Source organism: Chelon labrosus (assembly GCF_963514085.1).
Source record: "Chelon labrosus genome assembly, chromosome: 12".
Lineage (NCBI taxonomy): Eukaryota > Metazoa > Chordata > Actinopteri > Mugiliformes > Mugilidae > Chelon > Chelon labrosus.
Window position 1 is genome coordinate 77574 of NC_140345.1, and position 18726 is coordinate 96299.

Sequence of the window (18726 nt, forward strand, 5' to 3'; positions counted from 1 at the left end):
GAACTTAATCTGATGGTTTCTCTCTGGTTAGAATAAATCCATTCTTTGAGCATGTTTGCCCCATATGAGGTAAACATCAGGTGACTAGCTTCCAGAAGGGACAGAAACATGGAGGAAGCAAAACAACCAGTTGTTAAAGTGTTTGAAAAGAAAAAGGGAGGCTGAATCCATATAGACAGCAACGTCAGAAACGTGGTAGCATCTTGGTAATCTTCTACTGAATCACTTTAACTTGATAAATAAAGTCGGGAGAAAAAAACAGTCAGTGTTTTAACAAAGCACCATTAAGTAGACACCTTTTCAAGACTAGTATGAAGGGGGAATGACTTAGGGCTGTAACGACTCATTGATGTCATCGTAGGTAAATACATCGATATGTTTACTCACCCAACATTCTATGGACATTTTGTAATATTCTGATTTTTTTTGTTTGTTTGTTTTTTGTTTTTTATTTTCAAGCCATTTTGGGTGTGCTGAATGAATATAGCTCAAAATTGCCAGAGGATATTCATTTTCAGAAAAAATTTCCCTAAACTTAAAATGGTTAAGCTATGCAAGAACCGACACATTTGTTCCTAACGACAAACAATTGTTGTTCCTCCTTGAACCGTCGCTCCTCCTTGAACCGTCCTCCTCCTTGAACCGTCACTCCTCCTTGAACCGTCACCTTATTGTGGTTGAGGAGTTTGAGTGTCCTAATGACCCTAGGAGGTATGCTGTCCGGGGCAGTTTGCCCCTGGTAGGGCCTCCCAAGGCAGACTGGTCTTAGGCGAAGGGCCAGACCAAGGATGGTTAAGAGACCATGTACCCGGCCCGGAGGGTTACCGGGGCCCCACCCTGGAGCCAGGCCTGGGGTTGGGGCTCATGGACGAGCGCCTGGTGGCCGGGCCTTTGCCCATGGGGTCCGGCCGGGCCCGGCCCGAACGGGAGACATGGGCTCGCCTCCCTGTAGGCCCACCACCCGCAGGAGGAGCATGAAGGGTCCAGTGCATTGTGGATCGGGCAGCAGACCAAGGCGGGGGCCTTGGCGGTCTGATCCTCGGTTATGGAAGTTGGCTTTTGGGACATGGAATGTCACCTCTCTGGCGGGGAAGGAGCCGGAGCTTGTGGAAGGGGTTGAGCGCTATCGACTAGATATAGTCGGCCTCACCTCAACACATAGCGTCGGGTCTGGAACCCAAGTCCTTGAGAGGGGTTGGACTCTCTTCTTTCCTGGAGTTGCTCCGGGTGAGAGGCGGAAGGCCGGGGTGGTCTTTTTGCTTGCCCCTGGACTATCTGCCTGTACGTTGGGGTTCTCCCGGGTGGACGAAAGGGTTGCTTCCCTGCGCCTTCGGGTCGGGGAACGGGTCCTGACTGTTGTCTGCGCATATGTGCCGAACAGCAGTTCAGAGTACCCGCCCTTTTTGGAGGCCCTAGGACGGACGCTGGATGGCGTCCCGACTGGGGACTCCATTGTCCTGCTGGGAGACTTCAACGCTCATGTGGGCAATGACAGCGTGACCCGGAGGGGCGTGATTGGGAGGAATGGCCTGCCTGATCTGAACCCGAGCGGTGTTCAGTTATTGGACTTCTGTGCGAGTCAGAAATATAATGTACTGCAGAAACTTATGTCAGAATTTGGTTTCCCAACACAAATCATAGTAGTTGTTCCTTAGTGAAATTGAGGGTCTAAGGACAGAGGATGTCACATACTGTATAGATTGTAAACCCCCTGGGACAAATTGAATTGATTTGATTTCGGGCTATATAAATAAAATTAGATTTGACTTTAAGTCCTTTTGATGCTGGATGACAACAGCAAAACTGTCTAATCAAGGAGCTACCTATCTGTTTAACTTCATGTTTACCCCTTATTTTCCAGTGAATATCTTACTATTATATGCATGTTATGTTCCTTTGTAGAAATCATGGCCAATCAAACAGTGATGCAGGCTATGGGTTAAGAGAAGGCTAGAATGAGACTGTTCTCACTGAAACAGTTTGACAGTTATTCATATAGTGATAATAAAATTACTGATGATACTCTTTTAAATGATCCAATGATCACTCTGACCTGTCAAGAGGGCCTCAAGTTCTCAGGGACCATGCCTGATTTCAGGCATAGGGCAGTTATAAATTAATATATTACTTAACTACTTCAATACACGCTTTCTCTTCAGAACAATAGATGCTGTGATTGGTAAGTAAAGTATGTAAAGTATGATAATAGCATTTGAAAATCGGCTTACAGACACCACTGGACACCTGTCTTATCTGTCTGTACTTTTCTATTCCAGGCTTTCACCTGTGCATGTCCTGACGTCTTCTGGGAGTCATATTTACATAGCTGTTATAATGCTAGCTAGCTAGCTAACTTTTGGCAAGCGTTGTTTTAATGTAACGTTAACTCTTATAACGGTAATTTTATCCCCCGTAGTAATTCTAGATAGTATACTAGACAGCGAAACAACATTAAAACGCGCTGACAACATGTTATATTGTTCTCAAATGTCAATTAAACACATTTGCTGTACTTACCTTAATTCGTCCAACTATGACATACCGATGTAGTGGATTAATCAACCCAGCAATCCGCAATACTCTCCTGTTACCGGCAGGAGCGCTATTACAAGAAACGCTCCCATGGGTCATATTCGAGAGCATGTACAAACGACCTATATGGTCGTATAAGTTGGAGGGCTTGTTGTTAAGTTTGGGTATATACTTATATACTTAAAAATTAATTAGCCATTGACTTTGTAATTAATAACTCTGTTTCTTTTCAGAACTTTTCATTATCTTTGTCCAGAAATGATATATGCCAAGTTTGGTGAGAATTGGATGAACGGGATGAGTTGATTTTGCTTTGAGGTGCAATTTTTTCAAAATGGAGGGGAAAAAAACGGCAGGCGGAAATGGGCGTGGCTTAGTCCATTAGAACCAGGGCTATCCAAGAAATCAGAGGGAGAAAGAATTTTGTTTCTAAGGCACACGGTTCTCGAGATATGAGCCAAAAGCGGGACGCAGAGGCATAAGTCACCAGTAGCGCCCCCTATAGACCGTACTGCACGAAACTTGGTGGGCTTGTAAGGAGTCATCCACAGATTATTATTGTCAAATGTCAAGTAGTTTACTGTGGTGGTATGTGAGATACATGTCGTTGTTGTAGTTGTAACTTCATTGCATGGACCCGTAAATAATGTTATTCACCAGAACTTAAGAAACATTTTAGAATTCTCCTCAGAGCCTGTCAGCCAAGTAGCGCTCATTTCCCTGAAAGTGGCGGACACACTCTTTCCCGGGCTGGGTCAAGCTAGCTAGCTCCCGGATTAGGTGGTCTTTCCTCACAATATCCAACATTTCCTTCAAAGTCTACCCTGAAAAATGGCCTTCTAAGAAGATCTGCAACCAAATCAATAGCCTCTCCTCCTTCTGGCATCATGGGTTCAAAAAAATAGGAAAGCCTAAAAATATGAACTTGAAATGCAATTGGTTAAAGGAACAGCGTCATTACTATGTATTTCAAGCTTCAGCCACCTGCATTTTTAATTATGAAGGCCCAGGCAGATTTCTTTGACTTCAGCCACACATGATGGCTGAAATATGATTGGATAAAAGCTCTAATGCAAAGTTACACTGCCAGAAGCACCACAGCTGAGAGACAGACAAGAATAGGCTATTGGGAATAATTTAATAAGATTAATGGGAAAATATTAAAATGTAAGCAAGAAGGTTCTGGGTTTGAATCCACGGGCCGACTAGGCCTTTCTGTGTGGAGTTTGCATGTTCTCCCTGTGTCTGCGTGGGCTCTGTCCGGCTTACTCCCACCGTCCAAAAGACATGCTTGTTAGGTTAATTGGTGATTCTAAGTTGGCTGCAGGTGTGCATGTGAGTGTGAATGGTTGTCTGTCTCTCTGTGTTAGCCCTGCGATAGACCAGCGACCTGGTTTGTTCCTGTTAAAAGGGAGTTTTTCCTTGCCACCGTCACCTTCAGGCTTGCTCTGGGGGTTTCAGGCCGGGTTTTGTAAAATGTCTTGAGACGATTTGTATTGTTATTGATGCTATATAAATAAAATTGACTTGACTGTCCAGGGTGTACCCTGCCTCTTGCCCAATGACAGCTGGGATAGGCTTCTCTGCTGAAAATCATCGCGACATTAGGGTAAGATTTAGTCTACAACTAAAATGGACTAACACGGTTTTAGCTTTTCATGGAAATAACAAAAATACATAACACTCTTTTTGTGCGTTTACGACACGTGTCCGCATTTTATTTTCAGTTAATTTTCCCATACATGTAAACAACGTGTACAAAAGTCTGGGTGGGCCGTTTTGTCTGCTTCTTTTTTTTTTTTGGCAGTCACAACATACAGCCGGCATCAAGACAACAACAGTCAGCACACATCATACACCCACTTTGCCAATATTCAAACAATTTTTTTTTTTCTGCAATACAAAATAAATGCACACATAGACTACACTGCCAAAAATATTCGCTCATTCACTCAAGGTTTAGGAGTGTGTTTATGGGAATTTTTGACCATTCTTCCAGAAGGGCATTTGTGATGTTGGACGAGAAGGCCTGGCTCGCGGTCTTCGCTCTAATTCATCACAAAGGTGTTCTTTCAGGTTGAGCTCCGGACTCTATGCAGGCCAGTCAAGTTCTTCCACACCAAACTTGCCCATCCATGTCTTTATGGACCTTGCTTTGTGCACTGCTGCACAGTCATGTTGGAACACGAAGGGGCCATCCTCAAACTGTTCCCACAAGGTTGGGAACATGGAATTGTCCAAAATCTCTTGGTATGCTGAAGCATTCAGAGTTCCTTTCACTGAAACTAAGGGGCCAAGAACAGCTCCTGAAAAACAACCCCACACCATAATCCCCCCTCCACCAAACTTCACTCTTGCCACAATGCAGTCAGACAAGTACTGTTCTCATGGCAACCGCCAAAGGCAGATTCGTCCATGACGGATGGAAAAGCATGATTCGTCACTCCAGAGAATGCATCTCCACTGCTCTAGAGTCAAGTGGTGCCGTGCTTTACACCACTGCATCCAACGCTTTGCATTGCACTTGGTGATGTATGGCTTGGATGCAGATGCTTGGCCATGGAAACCCATTCCACGAAGCCCTCTATGCACTGTTCTTGAGCTAATCTGAAGGCCACATGAAGTTTGGAGGTCTGTAGCAATTGTAGCGAGGAAATTTCATGATTGGACACAGGTGGCATCCTATTACAGTGCTGGAATTCACTGAGCTCCTGAGAGCAGCCCATTCTTTCACAAATGTTTGTAGAAGCAGTCTGCATGCCTAGGTGTTTGATTTTATACGCCTGTGCCCATGGACATGATTGGAACACCTGAATTCAATTATTTGGATGGGTGAGTGAATACTTTTGGCAATATAGTGTACTTCAAATTGTTTCCTCCAAAAAAGTTAAAAAATTGCTGCCATTTACAAATCCCACGAGAGAAAATATTAAACATTCTCCACACTGGTTTGTTTTGAAGCGCATTTTCTTATTATTAACATATTATATTGAATTTGTACAATGTTTTTTTATTTCACCTCCGTGTAGTGCAACTAATAAGAGAACCTACAATAAAGTTACTAAATGAGAAAGTTTTAAAAAGTATGTGACCTCAAAAGAAAGTTCAGTTTTAATATATTTCTGTAGTTTATGCTGGAAGCCCCATTCAAGTATTCAAACTATCACAGGACTGTTAGAATTCAGCTGTTGTCAGTAAAGCAGAAATGCATGAATGGTTTCTATCAGTTAGAAAATGCTGCAAAATGTTTCTACACATACATTGATCAGCCATAACATTATGACGACAAACTTCTGACGTGGATAAGTCCTGGCATCATGGATGCTACTTTGATACCTAGCTGGTGCATGTGGTGTGCATGTGAGTGTGAATAGTTGTCTGTCTCTCTTTGTTAGCCCTGCGATAGGCTGGCGACCTGTCCAGGGTGTACCCCGCCTCTTGTCAGATGACAGCCCCTACGCAGAGCCTAGCGCCGTAGCTGACATGCACCTCCCCAGAAATGGTAACACAGAGCACAAGAGCTGTGATTGGCACTCTTGGTAGTAGGGTGTTTCTGCTTTAGTATTTCCGGCTGCTTCTCTATCTCCGCATGTTAGAATTAATTGTTTTGTATCAATAAAGAATTGGTTTACTGAGGAGGTTTGGAGATAGAGACATTTGTTTGACTTGCGTTCGGTGAAATTCAGCAGAAATTTCAGCGAAAGTGAAGCAGGAAGTGGCAAGTGAAGCAGGAAGTATAAACAAAAATTAACCCGACTGGCAAAAAAGACACAGCACCGAAGCTGCCAGACTGACTAGGCACAAGTATAAATGACTCGCACCTGCGTTGGCTACGTGCGTAGGTCCTTGCGTTTAGGTCCCCAGTACTATATAAATGTCTTTAAGACTTTGAGGGGGTGGGGCTTGGGGTGCATGATGCAGACACAATCATGGTGTTCATGTGCTTCTTTTAATGACAGCAGCCAACATAACAACTGGACAATTGTTTTAATTGTTGAACTGTAAAGTAAACTAAACATCGGGACTTTTATTCCTAAGTTAATTTTACAATTTGTGTCTGCTTTTCAGAAGGTTGACACAACATATTTACTGACGCGCGGTATCCGTATGCTCACCTGTGTCTGTGCGCACGTATCTCTGTGTGTGCGTGATACAGAGGGCAGAGGAGAATTGTAAATGTGCGATCATCAAGAGACAGAAATGACATGTCCATTTAGTTGGTTTAATAAAAGGACAAGGTATAGATGGTGTTCTAAGGAAAGGTAACCTTAAATGATTTCTGTTGTGATCTGGTGCTATAAAACTACATAAAATTAACTTAAACCTCATGGGGGGTTAATGGTAGGAGATACACTGCGCTTTGTGTTCTGACACCTTTCTATCAGTACCAGTATTAACCTTTTCAGCAGACTATACCTCATGTCTTTGTCCATGACCCTGGCTCTGGTTCTTTTCCTTCCTTGAACCACTTTTTATAGATTCTGACCACTGCAGACCAGGAACACCCCAGAAAAGCAGCAGTTTTGGAGTTACTCAGATTCTTCCACTTGTCCATTTTTCCTGTAACATCTACTTAACACAAAGAGATAAACAACTATTCACGCTTACATATGCACACCTACAGACAATTTTAGAATGACCAATTACCCTGACGAGCATGTCTTTAGACTGTGGAAGGAAGTCAGAGTACCCATAGGTACTGGGAGAACATGCAAACTCTGGACAGAAACCTGTTGGGTTCGAACCCAGAGCCTTCTTGCTTTGAGGCATCAGTTCTAACCATAGTGCCAAAATGTTTAATTGTTCCCTAAAATATGCCATTTACTGACATATGCCATGATAACCAGATTATCGTCATAATGTTATGGCTGATTAGCGTATACTCGATCTAAAATTTTAAATATAATCAGTTTTGTGAGTTAAAAATCATTTGTAGAGCAGGTAACTGATCTTGTTGTTTCATCTGGGTAGTAATGAAATCTATAGACCACAAAACAACTCTGCTATGAGAAATAAAATCTATGCATATATTTACTTGAAATTCACACCTGTTTTGTGACACACCTAAATGTGTTTTAACGTCACTGCTCCCCTGTAGTGCCTGTAGTGTAGTGCCTGAAACTAATCAATTAGATTATAGAGAGAAAGAAATGCCTCCCTTTTGTTCAAGACTGTAAGAAGAAAAAAGGAATCCAAACCTTTTTATGGGGATTTCGTTCTACCTCCTCCTGTGACTTTTGGCAACGTACAACCATCAGAGCATCAAAAGCCTCCAGCTACTCAGCATTTTTAGGGACGGGAAGAAAAGTGTGGGGGAAGAGTTGGAGCTTGTACTGCCTTGTTTGGAGATAGGAGAGCTGGGTCTTACTTCTGCACTCCACACAGTCAAGTCTTTTAATGCAGAAATGTGTCCACACATGTGTAGAGGGCAACAAAATAAAAGGCATTTTATTGAACAAGGAGGTCACAAAGGCTCTTTGCAAAAAAACAAATAAAACAAAAAAAAAAACACTCCAGTTAGACTGGTTAAACCCCACCAGTTTATCAGCTAAGAGGATCTCCGCTCTGTAATGTGTCCATTCACGCTGCAAACATCCATGTTTCCTTGCTGTGATGGGGTGATGAAGTGGATCTCTATGACAAGGTGAAGTGCTTGGTGAAGCATCTCATGGAGGACTACATGTCCATGTCTCCGTCGTAGGCGAGAGTCAGAGGTTTTAGCCGGTTGTTTTGTTGCCTCTGTCTCTGAGGTCTCTTCGGTTTTTTGCTGTGTGCAAAGATTAAAACAGAGTCAGAGATGCGCTTGAAATATCCTCAAACTGCTCTCCAACATCTCTTATGTTTGGGGATAACATAAGATGATGCAGAAGAAGATCCAGATGAGACAGCATGAAAGTGAATTTCAAGGTATTAAAATTCAAGTTTAGTTTGACCTATTTGTTTATCTGAACGGCTGCTATCCCGGCTAAAAGCTTATAGTAGAGCTTTCCAGTAACTCTTAATCTAAAGAAGTTGACGATCACCATGAATAAATGATCGACAGTTAAACGATTAAGTCTGCATTTTATTCCTTAGCCCATGAAAAGAACCAAACCAATAAAACCGTTTTGTCTCCAGTACACTATCAGGAAATCTACTGATGACATAAATCATTTAAAAGTTAAATTATAGTTTGACTTTTTAACTAGACTTATTGCCCTAAATTTGACTGATTCTCCCAACTAGTCCAGCTGGAGTTTATAGCTATGTGAGATCACAGTTATCTTCTGTAAACACAGCCAGTGTTTTGACAAAGAAGCATTAGGAAGACACCTTTTTGAGACTAGTATGAAGAGGGAATGATCACCTGTTCATGTGGACGCAGAAGAAGCCTTAAATTTAAGAATTCAATTTAACAACTAAAAGCTTTTGTTCATTCAAACTTTTGTGAAAATACATCAACTCCAGGGCCAACAAGTTGCTTGTATTCTTTGAGTTCATGTAGGACCATTACTGCTCATTAGCACAGTAAATATATATGAGAACACAGCTGAGAATAGTCCCAAAAAACACTCCATTTAGTCCTGAAGTACAATGTCAAGTTGTCAAGTTGTCCAGTCAAGTGTTTGGAAAGATGAACGAAATCAGAATCCATGTGGAGCAACACCAAAGGAAACATCTTGTTCATCTTTTCATAATGAATCAATTCAGTTTTGTCGATAAAGCTGGAGAGAAACTTCTCATTCTATTGTTGGGCACTTAATATTGGGGTTTGGCTATCATAAATAGTTAATAATTATCAAAAATAATTATTTATTATTAAATAATTGGATCTAAATTACTAGATCACCTCGGGGCACGACCCTTCTAACAAGGGAAAAGATAGCCAATTAGTCAAATCAGTTTCAAAATATACTAAATTGTCAATTTGGAATTTGGAAAGGAATTTGGAGTTCTTGACAGTGTAGAGGTTGGCAAAATTCACTCTTGTGCAACATTAAACAGACAACAGGTATGTTTAACAGACATTTATTAACAAGAATAAAAGTAAAAACATGCGATCTAACTACAGTGTACTTAATACAGGTGTGTGTGTGTGTGTGTGTGTGTGTGTGTGTGTGTCTATGCTGGAGTGGGTGTGTCAAGACGGCCGCTGGGGCCTTGAGGCCTTGAACACAAAGGAAACAAGATGGCTGCTGAGTAGGGACACTCATGTGCCATGTGCTGGCTGAATGCCTGTGTGGAATGTGATAAGAGTTTTATGAGATGCCAGGTTAGAGGAAGGATGGTTAGTTTAGCATGCAAGAGATCCTGAGTCTATGTGTTGCATAATTTTAACATCAACTTAACAATACTCTAACCTTACAACCAAATGATCACAACAACTCAATAAAGACAAATATCACATCAAATCAAAGTTTAAGAGTTCAATGCTTAGCTTAGCTTGACTATGCCCAGTTTCATACTACCAGATTTGGTGGAAAAGTCAATTCCTGACGTGTTGCTCCTTTAGCTAGCGGTTCCTGATGGAAGGGCCGAGCTGGGAATAGTTGGAAGTCTTTGTGTGTGTTCCTGATGGCAGATGTTGGAGGGAAACCGGCCTCTCCTTGAAGTCCTTAAAAGTGGACTGTTAGTAGCTCGGTGCTAACTAGCCGTGTGGCTCCTGTTGTTTGGGAGTTTAGCCTGGAAACCTTCTGTTTGTTGGCTAAAAGAGCTAGTGCATATTCCTCAAGCAGGATGTCGCTTCGCTGCTGTAAGGAGAACAGGCCTAGAGTAGCTGCTCTTTGTTAGCAGGCTACCTGGCACCCAGCTGCAGCCGAGCAGCTGGGGATCGCCACGTGGAGGTGTGGAGTGGAGGAGAAGAGGTGGGAGAGAGAACACAGGCCAAACAGCGCATTTTATATGACCTGATTCAATTCAATTTCAATTCAATTTTATTTATATAGCGTCAATAACAATACAAATCGTCTCAAGACGCTTTACAAAACACAGCAGTTAACATTCTATACAGTAAGAGCACAGAATTGCATGACTAGTAGTAGATATTCCTATCTATTAGAGGGCAAGAGCTCTGTGCCAGAGAAAAGAAAGTGAAGGATGCGAGAGAGGAGAGAGAAGAAAGAAGGAGGACATGTGTTTGGTGCATCGTCCCCCAGCAGCCTAGGCCTATAGCAGCATAACTAAGGGATGGTTTAGTCCAGCCCTAACTATAAGCTTGATCAAAAAGGAAAGCCTTAAGCCTGACCTTAAAAATAGAGAGGGTGTCTGCCCCCCGAACCCAAACTGGGAGCTGGTTCCACAGGAGAGGAGCCTGATAGCTGAAAGCTCTACCTCCCATTCTACTTTTTGAAATTCTAGGAACCACAAGTAGGCCTGCACTTTCAGACCGAAGTGATCTGTTGGGATAATATGGTACAATGAGGTCTTTAAGATATGATGAAGCAAGGCCTTTGAGGGCCTTGTATGGAGGAGGATTTTAAATTCTATTCTAGACTTTAAAGGGAGCCAGTGAAGAGAAGCTAAAACTGGAGTAATATCTCTCTTGCTAATGTCATTGCTCTTGCGGCGGCATTTTGAATCAATTGGAGGCTTTATAAAGAGCTATTTGGACAGCCAGATGGTAATGAATTACAGTAATCGAGTCTGGATGACACAAATGCATGAACTAGTGTTTCAGCATCACTCTGAGACAGGATGTTCCTAATTTTGACGATATTAGTGAAAGAAGGCAGTCCAGGGGCCTCATGTACGAACGTTGCGTGCGTACAAAAACGTTACGTAAGTACTCGCTCACGTAAAAGTTCAGATGTATCAAGAGTGAAATGTCCAGGAATTTTGTACGTCCCTACGCCAACGACGTGGCTGGCGTAAGTAGGATTCTACAGATGTCGATCCTTTGGCGACACTTAGAGGTGATGCCGGGAAACTGTCATAAATGTGAAAGCTATTACTCCGACCGATAGGGACTGTGCCGGTCGACCCTGAGCAGAGCCATGCCAGCAGTGTGGGACGGAATTATCCGCATGTCAGCCAGGTATATCAAATTCCCATACAATGCATCTGAACAGGTCAACATTAAAGAACAATTTGCAGCGAGAGACTGTTTTCTGAATGTGAGCTATCGACTGCACACACATTGCTATAAAAGCGCCATCGCATGAATTTGTAAATGTCAACAGGAAACATTTTCATTCGATCAGTGTGCAGATCATACGTGATGCGCAAATGCAAGTAAACATTGCGGCAGCATGCCAAGGAGACATTTTTATGCATCCCCACTCCAGTGAGTAGCGTCTCCAATTCTCTTTCTGTGAAGTTCTTCTTCTTTCCCGTCTTACTCATTCTTATGTTTTCGTTTTCTGATCGCGCAAAGATGGGAATCTCAGGTGCAGGGTCAATTTAAATATAATTTGCATATTTAAAATGGGCGTGGGCAGGGAGTTGCATATTTAAAATGGGCGTGGACAGGGAGGAGTCGGGTACGCTCGATTGGGATGTACAAAGGAAATGTGCTTCGAAATGCTTCTAAATCTGAGCTTACGTCACGATTTAGAAGGAAATCTACGGAACTCTTCGTACATGAGGCCCCTGGTTACTTGCTTTATGTGCAATTTAAAGGACATATCCTCGGTAATCCTAGGTCCTAGGTATCCTAGGTAATGCCATCCAAAGAAACCACGTGATTAGATAATGAATCTCTGAGATGCTTAGGACCAAATACAATGACTTCTGTTGTGTCTGAATTTAAGAGTAGGAAATTACAGGTCATCCAAGCCTTTATGTCTTTAAGGCATGCTAGGAGTTTAAACAGCTGATTAGTTTCATCTGGTTTCATGGATAAATATAGCTGGGTGTCGTCTGCATAGCAATGGAAGTTTATGCCATGTTTTCTAATAATCTTGCCTAATGGCAACATGTATAACGTGAAGAGTATTGGTCCTAGCACAGAACCCTGAGGAACTCCGTATCTTACTTTTGTATAAGTAGAAGAATCATTGTTGACATGAACAAACTGGAATCTGTCAGACAGATAGGATTCAAACCAGTCTAATGCAGTTCCTTTAATCTTGATCTCACTTTCAAGTCTCTGTAGTAAAATATTATGATCAATAGTGTCAAATGCAGCGCTAAGATCTAGCAGAACAAGCATAGAGACAAGTCCACTGTCTGAAGCCATGAGGAGATCATTGGTAACTTTAACCAGAGCTGTTTCTGTACTGTGACGAACTCTAAAACCTGACTGAAACTCTTCAAACAGACCATTCCTGTTTAAGTGGTCACACAACTGATTAGCAACAACTTTTTCTAGAATTTTGGAAATAAAAGGAAGGTTGGAAATTGGTCTATAGTTGGCTAAAACATCTGGATCTAGAGTGGCTTTCTTGAGTAAGGGCTTAATTACAGCAATCTTAAAAGACTGAGGCACATATCCTGTTCATAAAGACCTCAGAGGTCACATGCCACTGTCAGCCAGTGAACTGCTGGGTCAGTTTTCACACCTGGAGGATTGTGGGACTTGAGGTTTCCAGTGCTTCCCTTTGTTTCCAAGACAAACATGTGGTTAGCTTGGTTATGCATGGTGAGCTTCCATAGCTCACCACCATGTTCAGGTCCCAACGCTATTGTATTTCCATCAAATTAGATGCTCAACAGCAGCAGAACCACTTTGTCTGAAACATTTTATTGTAACTGATGTTTTTTGGGCATGTAAACACAGATATATGATCAGATGATTGTATTTAGTCTAATCTAATCTAATTGATTTCAGTCAGGTTGAAGGAGTATTGTCCATGTAAATCTAATTAGTAGGGGGGAAGATTCTTTAAGTGTTGGATATACAGATTCATTCAACCAGAATGCATTGCTGGTTTTGGTTTTTCATGGGATTTGTTGCCAGTACAAAAAAATGCAGAAATAATTACTTTGCATTATCAGAAAATTTTAAAATGAAGATTAAAAGATGTTTAACAAGTCAAAAGTCAAACTTTAGCTCTCTTTAAAGGTAGAAAACTGTCTCTAGATCGGAAACTACATTCACTCCAGAGAGGCTACACACACTGTTACAGCAGACTAATCTATCAGCAGACAAGGTTTACACTTGTTTGTTTTTGTGAGAAAGGACAGGTATGTCAAAATTTCAAGGGTATTAGTAACTGAATCTGAATGCAGATTGCACACACCAGACACTTGCTTATTTGCCTTCAGGAGAAAACAGGGCCTTTAAAATAAGAAGTGAATACATGATATCTACTTTTCTTTGAGCTGGACAGGACATATGTTGGAAATACATTTTAGTTCATCTGGAGGATGCTGCTGAAAGGCAGGAAAGCTAGCCTAGCTATCAAATTTCTACTATTCGTGTGTTTTATTGCCACTTCCACCAGCAGAATAGTCCAATTAATACTTCTTGATGTGTGAAACATTTCCTCCAAACTTCATCCTAAAGCTGCAGCACAGAGGTGTGTGATGGAGCACACTTTTGGAAAGCTTCAAAAAGAGACATTCTTAAAATTCCACAGTCTAAAAAAAGACTATCAAAGAGTTCTTCAGTGATGTTCCTGTAGATAAAACCACTGCAAACATTTAAATGAGCAGCACAAAACACTTTCTACTGCCACGAAAAAATAAAAATAAATGTTTAGCTCCTATACATGTGAAGATTCATCCCCAAAATGGAGTTGGTTAATCTGCTGATTAAAATTTCCCTGAATTGAGATGGACCTAAACCTTGTTGACCCCAAGTTTAGTTTCAAAGTCAACAAATTTTGAACTCAAGTAAAATAACATATTCATTCATTTAAGTTATATGATGTGTTCAAAACTGAGAACTTCACAGAAACAACAACATGTTGGGGCTACTGAAAATGAAAATGGGAGGGATGTGTTTATCTAGTTCCTCATTTTGGCTACAAGAGGGCAGTGTGGCACCTTGCAACTGAAACAGTCAATAGATTAAGGATTAGTTTTGGACTTGTACGATGACATGAGGACCATTGGTCTAATCTTATGGGTCTAAAACACAGATAGTAAACAGTGGCATTGAAAATCAAAATTGGCATTGAAAAGAAATACTTAAATTGAAAAATCTAATATTGGCATTGATATATATTGGTATTCAAACGAGTTTTAGAATTTAAAATAAAATTGAAAAATTATTTTGAATGAGATGAATGAATTAAGGAATGAATAAATAACTGATTTTTTTTACAGTAGTTAAAAAAAATTAACTACTGTTTTGTAGTCTTTTTCATCCATTTTCAATGCCATTTTTTTTATAATATTTATTTTTTCGATTATCTGGATTTCATATTCTGTCACTGTTTTTAGCATAAAGAGGGGCGTGTGTGTGTGGATGGGGGGAGGTGGGTGGGCATGGATGTACTCATCAACCTGAAGTATGGCAGTGCAGTGGGAAAAGACCAACGCTCATACGAGAGTCGAAAGAAAAAGTAAAAGAAACACAAAAGAAAAGTAACACCACCTCCTCCCTCAATGACTACCGCCCAGTCACACTCACCCCCATCATAATGAAGTGCTATGAGAGTCTCCAGACTCCCCCCAACATTCGACCCATACCACTTTGCTTATCGCCCCAACCACTCCACAGAGGACGCCATCTCCTCTGCACTCCATCGGAGCCTGGAGCATCTGGAGGGGAGAAATACACATGTGCGGATGCTGTTTCTGGACTTCAGCTCCACGTTCAACACCATCATCCCACAGCACTTGATAAATAAACTGGCCCCCCTTGGATTCAGCACCCACCTGTGTAACTGGCTGCTGGACTTCCTCACCAACAGACCTCAGTGTGTGCAGGTGGGAAAAAACGTCTCCAGTGTCATCTCCCTGAGCACAGGTTCGCCCCAGGGCTGCATCCTGAGTCCACTGCTGTTTACATTTATGACCCACGACTGCTGCGCTAGATTCACTACTAACCACATCGTGAAGTTTGCAGATGACACGACAGTCATCTGCTGTGGCTCAGTAGATAGAGCGGGCTCTCCACGAACCAGAGGGGTAGCGGTTCGATCCACGGAATGTGCCACATGCCGAAATGTCCTTGAGCAAGACACTGAACCCCCAGTTGCTCCCAGTGCATGGCACTGGTGTGTGAATGTGTGAGTGCTTGTGTGAGTGAAAGGGGTAGATGTGTCTGTCACGTCCGCCGATAGGGGGGCCCAGAACTGGGCCCTCATTAAATTATGGAATAATTAAAAAAAAAAAATGTATATGTAATATGTAATATTTGAGTTACATAAAAGCTTTTTATTTGTATTCTTCCTAATTGTCCTTGAAATAATCACCACCCCCAACACAAAAATGGTTTGGCCACTGATCAAAATTTGATGTTGCCATTTGATTTAAAGTTCAGTACGCTCAAAATGTCTGGTCAGCACAAGTCAAAACAAGCAAGCACAAGAGAAGAAGAGAAGAAGAAAATAGAGGCCTTAAAGATTTTCTTAACAAATATTTTAAAAAAAGGTGGTGATGGTGAAGCTGGGACTAGTAAAGTGAACGTAGAGCAAGGTAAGAAACAGCCATGTAATGTAACCTAACAGGCTACCTCTAATGTTAACATCCATTAGCTTGTATAAAAGCCTGACACAACATGTTATTTGACAGAAACAGTTGAGTTTGGTAGCTCCGTCAGAAAGGACGAGACAGAGAGGAGAGAGATCCAGCTGCAGTCAGGTGACAGAGAGAGTGATGCGGGAGGGGCCCCCTATCCCAGAGAGGAGGGACAGAGTCAGGCTACCAGTGAAAGAGAAGAGAGAGAGAGAGGAACAGGAGAGGAAGAACAGAGGAGAGGAAGAGCAGGGGAAAAGGAGAGATCTGGGTGTGGGGGGGCCCATCTAAGGGTGTATTCACACCTGCCTTGTTTAGTTCGATTAAAACGAACTCAAGTTCGTTTCCTTGCTTGGTTCGGACCTTTTTGACTGGTGTGAATACAATCACTCGAACTCTGGTGCGGACCAAACAAGCGGACCGAGACCCAGCTGAGGAGGTGGTCTCGGAGCGGTTCCTACCGAACCCTGGTGCGGTTCCTTTATGGTGTGAAAGCAGCCCGACCTCGATCCGACCCAAGTTGCAAAAATCTACCTTTTTGGATTTGACGAGCTCCCGTAGTTCTCGCGCATCTATCAAGAAGCGTCTGTGTGTCTGTCTGTCTGTGGCACGCATATGTCGCGAACCGTTGGCCCGATTGATTTGAAACTGGGCAGGTGTCTCGCTACGGGCACGAAGATGTGCACTGCTAAGTTTGACGTTGTTTGGATAAGAAATGTAAAATATATCGGTAAAATAGATTTTCTCCGCTCTAATATTTCCAGTTGCCTGATGACAGTTCTAAATTATTGCGCTGGCTCAAACGCTAGATGGTAACCATGGCAACGGAGACTCAACGTTATTTTACAGTTTACAGACAAAACATGAGTGATTTGATCATCTATCTATAAATCAAGAATTTCTTTTAACTTATTTGGTGAGTTTGTGTCTGTCTGTCTGTCTGTGGCACGCTGATTTGAAACTGGGCAGGTGTCTTTGTGGGGAGGAGACATGGGTCACGACAATGGTCACAACTGAAAAATCTTCTTCAGCTCCCACTATAGGAATACATACTTCCGACGGGCACTGCACTAGTTATGGGAAATGTAGGATAGCCCAGTGACACACACAACAGAGAGAGACACGTGAAGCAAACAAACGCAGGTAGGTTAGGTAGAGATGAGCCGTGGCTTAACCTGGAGCTCTGAGGAGACACGCTGCCTCCTAGATATCTGGGCAGATGTCCAGATATCTCAAATGCTGGAGAAAACACATAAAAATGCAGAAGTATATAAGATTTTTAGTAAACAAATGAGAGAGAGGGGATTCCAGCGCTCAGTTTATAAACCATATTGCTAGCATAATAACAAGTAGACCTACAGTACGCAAAGTCTCCATTGTAGCCTATTTACGTGGGACATTTGGCTTCCTTCTTTACCCCGCCTATACGTTTACCAGCCAATGGCTGAACGACCTTAGCACATGTGTTTTTGTTTATAAATTCTGGTCCGGTTGCAATTAATCACAGTGTGAAAGCAAACCGCACTAAAAAAAAAAAAAGAAAAAAAAAATTGGTCCGGACCAAAGCAAGTGAACTAACGGACCTTCCTGGTGTGAATACGCCTTAAGATTATCTCGTCCCGGGCCCAGGCAAGACTGTCAGCTGGCCTGGTGTCTGTGGCCTTGCTTTTATGTGCCGCTTTTCTACCTATTGGTACTCAAAGCTCTTTACAGTCATTTACCATTCACCATCAGCAACAACAATGACCTGGCTTACAGAGAGGAAGTGAAACATCTGGTGGACTGGTGTGAGACCAACAACCTAATCCTGAATGTCTCAAAAACAAAAGAGATCATCGTTGACTACAGGAAGAACCAGTCCAGCCACACTCCTCTCACCATCAACAACTCAGCAGTGGAGATCGTCAGCAGCACCAGGTTCCTGGGGGTGCAGATAACAGACTCTCTGAGCTGGTCTGAACACACTGGAACCCTTGTAAAGAGGGCTCAGCAGCGCATGCACTTTCTGCGTCGGGTGAGTAGAGTAAACCTACCCCCTCCCATTCTCACCACCTTCTACACAGGGTACTATAGAGAACATTTTGACGAGCTGCATCTCTGTCTGGTCAGGGGCTTGTAGTGCCTCTGACTGGAAGTCCCTACAGAGGGTGGTGAGGACAGCGGAGAAAATAATCAGGACTTCACTTCCTCCCATCCAGGACATTGCAAAGAAACGCTGTCTGACAAGGGCCCAAAACATCACCTCAGACCCCTCACACTCCCAACATGGACTGTTCTCGCTGCTGGCCTCTGGAAAACGGTTTCGCAGCCTACAGAGCAGAACAGCCAGGTTCAAAAACAGTTTCATCCCATATGCCATAAGACTGCTTAACACATTATAAATAGTTTCCCCCTCATCATCCACCCACTCCTATTACCCTGCAAATAAAAATGTGCAATAATATTTATCTCCGTTTTTAATTTTATATATATATACATATATATATATATATATGTGTGTATATATTCTATTTTGTATATACCGTTCCTGTAAATTGTATATACCAATTCTGTCAATAATTCCTGCTGTACTGTGAGCCATTGCACCGAAATTTCATTTTGATGAAAATCTAAATGACAAATAAAGTCTGTCTAAGTCTAAGGAGGAGG

General features: G+C 42.2%; 1 protein-coding gene across 1 annotated transcript in view; it reads right to left on the minus strand.

Annotated features, from left to right (window-relative positions):
• Positions 1-7960: 7960 nt before the first annotated feature.
• LOC311496748 (thrombospondin type-1 domain-containing protein 7A-like) overlaps positions 7961-18726 on the minus strand; it is a 443055-nt gene continuing 432289 nt past the window's right edge. Inside the window, exon 28 of the mRNA XM_084556712.1 lies at positions 7961-8299. Within this exon, the coding sequence (XP_084412838.1) occupies positions 8209-8299 (91 nt within the window). The 3' untranslated portion in view covers positions 7961-8208. The remainder of the gene's footprint in view (positions 8300-18726) is intronic.